Source organism: Auxenochlorella protothecoides, assembly GCF_000733215.1.
Source record: "Auxenochlorella protothecoides strain 0710 unplaced genomic scaffold scaffold13, whole genome shotgun sequence".
Taxonomy (NCBI): domain Eukaryota; kingdom Viridiplantae; phylum Chlorophyta; class Trebouxiophyceae; order Chlorellales; family Chlorellaceae; genus Auxenochlorella; species Auxenochlorella protothecoides.
In genome coordinates this window covers 35,358-38,256 of record NW_011934200.1, presented here as the reverse complement: position 1 = coordinate 38,256, position 2,899 = coordinate 35,358, and the positions used below count along the sequence as shown (strand labels likewise).

At 68.0% G+C, this 2,899-nt stretch overlaps 3 protein-coding genes across 3 annotated transcripts in view; 1 reads left to right on the top strand and 2 right to left on the bottom strand.

Annotated features, from left to right (window-relative positions):
• Positions 1–1,374, top strand: part of F751_1337 (RNA polymerase II-associated protein 3) — a gene marked incomplete at both ends in the record, with an annotated part of 4,036 nt that extends 2,662 nt beyond the window's left edge. The window contains 4 exons of the mRNA XM_011398656.1: positions 166–369; positions 460–582; positions 766–1,002; positions 1,246–1,374. Coding sequence (XP_011396958.1) covers positions 166–369; positions 460–582; positions 766–1,002; positions 1,246–1,374 — 693 coding nt within the window. The remainder of the gene's footprint in view (positions 1–165; positions 370–459; positions 583–765; positions 1,003–1,245) is intronic.
• F751_1338 (hypothetical protein) lies at positions 1,114–1,281 on the bottom strand (the record flags this gene model as incomplete). The annotated part of the gene is made up of 1 exon (XM_011398657.1): positions 1,114–1,281. One exon carries the CDS (start codon positions 1,279–1,281, stop codon positions 1,114–1,116), a length of 168 nt encoding a protein of 55 aa, XP_011396959.1.
• Positions 1,375–1,678: 304 nt separating the features above from the next.
• Positions 1,679–2,899, bottom strand: part of F751_1336 (hypothetical protein) — a gene marked incomplete at both ends in the record, with an annotated part of 4,238 nt that continues 3,017 nt past the window's right edge. The window contains 2 exons of the mRNA XM_011398655.1: positions 1,679–1,828; positions 2,352–2,494. Coding sequence (XP_011396957.1) covers positions 1,679–1,828; positions 2,352–2,494 — 293 coding nt within the window. The remainder of the gene's footprint in view (positions 1,829–2,351; positions 2,495–2,899) is intronic.

The window sequence follows — 2,899 nt, the reverse complement described above, 5'->3', positions numbered from 1 at the left end:
TGGGTGGTGTGTGTGTGTGGTGGGGGGGGGGGGCGATCTACTTGTATTCTGTCGCACCTGTGGTCGGGCGTCAGCGCCCCTCTGGGGCTTGTCTTCAAGGTCGAGTCGGGGAAATGGCGAGGCTGCGCTGCACCTCATGCGCCGCCGCTCCCACCCTCTCCGCAGACCACCGCCGAGGGCATTGCGGGGCGAAAAGTTGCCGAGGAGGCCACCAACAGCCTCCTGGGCGCCCTGCAGGAGGGCTACATCTTCGTGCTTCCCACGGCATCAGGCGCACCGCCGGCCAGGGGCAGTGGGGAGGACCAGGCGGCTTTCCAGGATGACAGCGAGGGGTTCCTGGCCCTGGCGGCGCTAGCCGGCGTGCCTCAGGTGCGGATGCAAGCTGGTCCTGCCTGGGAATGTGAGCGGGGTGTTGATGTCACTGGAGTTCTCAAGTCCTGCCGGCCGCCCCCCTCCCAGGTGGTTGTTCCGTTCAGGGGCGCAGAGGGCGAGCCCCTGTCGGTGTCGCTGATCACGCTGCATCGGAAGGATGTGGTGCTGCTGCAGGCTGCCTCCAGGCTGGGGCCCCTGCTGCAGGAGGAGGTGGGGAAGCTGTTTGGGGCATCGTCCCGGGCGTTGGGTGCCGACGGCGCCGCCTCTGGGCCGGGCGCCGGCGCCTCAAAGGAGGGAAGCTGGAGGCTGTTTGGCGGCGCGGCGCCCCCCGCCCGCGATTCCCCGGGGGGGAAGGGCCCCCGCCCCCGCGACAACACGGCCGCCCGGGCTGAGGCGTGCAAGGAGGCCGGCAACGACGCCTTCAAGTCAGGGCGGTACGACGACGCCGTACTGCAGTACTCCCAGGCCCTGGCGCTGGACCCGGGCAACGCTGTTTACTACAACAACCGGGCCCTGGTGTACCTGCGCCTGGGGCGGTACGGCGCGGCCGAGGAGGACGCGGAAGCCTCGCTGCGCATCCGCGTCAGCGCCAAGGCCCTGCTGCGCAGGGGGTCGGCGCGCATGGCCATGGTGCGTGCGTCGTGCGGTTGGGGGGGAGGGGGAGATGGGAGTGGAAGAATGCAAATCAGTGGGGCGGGAGGTATGCGTGGCGGCAGTGCAGTGCAGGGTCTAGGGGCTGGCTCAGAGTATGAGACTGTGGTGGCCTGGTTGCACACTACAACTGAGGCGCAGTGTAAACCACCGAGTCGCCTGCAATGCGCCGTTGTTGAGCTTCTCCACCCCATCCTTGCCTCTTCCTCCCTTGCCCCACAGGGAGAGGCAGAGGGCGCAGCCAGCGACTTTGAGCATGTGCTTCGCCTGGAGCCCAATAATCGGCAGGCCAGGGAGGAGTTGCGTGCCATCCAGCGCTTCCTCTCCACCTCCACGGACGAGGCTGCGTAGCAATTGTCACCAGCTGATGCCGTCCCATGCTGCCTGGCAGCTTAACCCCGCCCCCACCCCCAAAAGATACATGCTCGCCGCGCCCACTCAAGCCCAGCCATTCATTCTTCGTGTTAAAGTCAGCCGAGCTCGCAGTGCACCCTACTCACGCTCCCCAGGACTCAATGCAGTGCCGGGGGGTGGGGGGAACAACACGTGCTCCCTTCACATTCCAACGGAGGCTCACGCACGGTCGCGGCAGCCAGCTGCATGCAAGGGCGGTGCATGGTGGTGCAGGCACTCGCCTCGTGCACACCAGCTCGCTTCACGCGTCCAGGTTTGCCAGCATGGCGTAGTCTGTGCCGGTGTCAAAGCCTAGGAGGGCCGAGTGCACGGGCGTGCCCTTCTTGCCCTTCTTCTTCCCCGCCGGCGCCTTGGGCACCTTCTCCCAGCCGGAGGCGGTCGCGCCCGAGGCCTTGGCGGCGGGCGGTGCGGGCGGCGGCGCCACAGTGCGGGGGCCCACCGTGGCGGCCGTGGCCAGGCTGGCGGCGGGCCGGGCCGGGTTGGCGGCGGCCGCCTGCTTGCGTGCTTTGCGCGCTTTGCGGCCCATCATGCCGGCCTTCTCCTCCAGCCTGCGGTTCATGAACTCGGCGGCAAACTTGGAGACCTGCACGGCAATAAGGATTTATGAGGGGGGGTAAGAGGAAGGTTGATCTGGATCAGACCCTGGAGGAGCGGGGGGGGAGGGGTGTGGTAATGGGGCAAGGAGTCGTCGCCCGGAGCCCCTTCCCACGCCTTTCCGGGAGTCGGGCATGCTGCACACCCCACCGAGCGCTGTGCAGGGGCGACCATCTGCGTCCCTCGCCGACCCTCTCCCATCATTCTGTGATTGGCAGGGCTCCAGCCCTGTGGCCGCCCAACACAGGGGATACGGCTCCACCCCCCTGCTTGGCCGGGCACAGCCTCAAGCCCCATGCCTCCCCACCAAACTCCCGCACCGCTTCGGTCTTCCCCAGGTAGAGCGTGAGGTACTCTGCGGCCTCGGAGTTGGAGTCCACGGTCATGAGGAACTCGCACAAGGCCAGGTCCGGGGTGCTGCCCACCGCGATTAGCTGCTCGCGGCACCAGGCACGGAACGGTGCTGCGCAGGATGGAGAAGCGGGGGGCGGGGGGGGTGGAGATATGAGGGGCGTTTGCAGTGCTCAAGATGGGAATTGGACCCTCAGGACGCAGGGGTCACAGCGCTGCATGGCAGCTTTGGAGACTGCGCTTGACCAGCGTATGCACACGTCACCTATCGCCAGGTGCTGGCTGGATCCAGACCCCACCGTGCCCCAGCACATGCAGGAGGCGCCCATGCCAAAGCTCGTGCCTTCTCAACCCAGACCCCAGCCGACACATCGCTCACCGGACAGCGAGCTGGGCCTGTCGTCCGTCGCCTCGGCCGCGGCCGGTGTCCCGTTCCCCACCGGCTTGGAGGCTGCGGGCGCTGGCTGCGCGTGGGCGGCAGCAGCGGCGGCAGCGGCGGCGGGCCGCGGCGCGACTG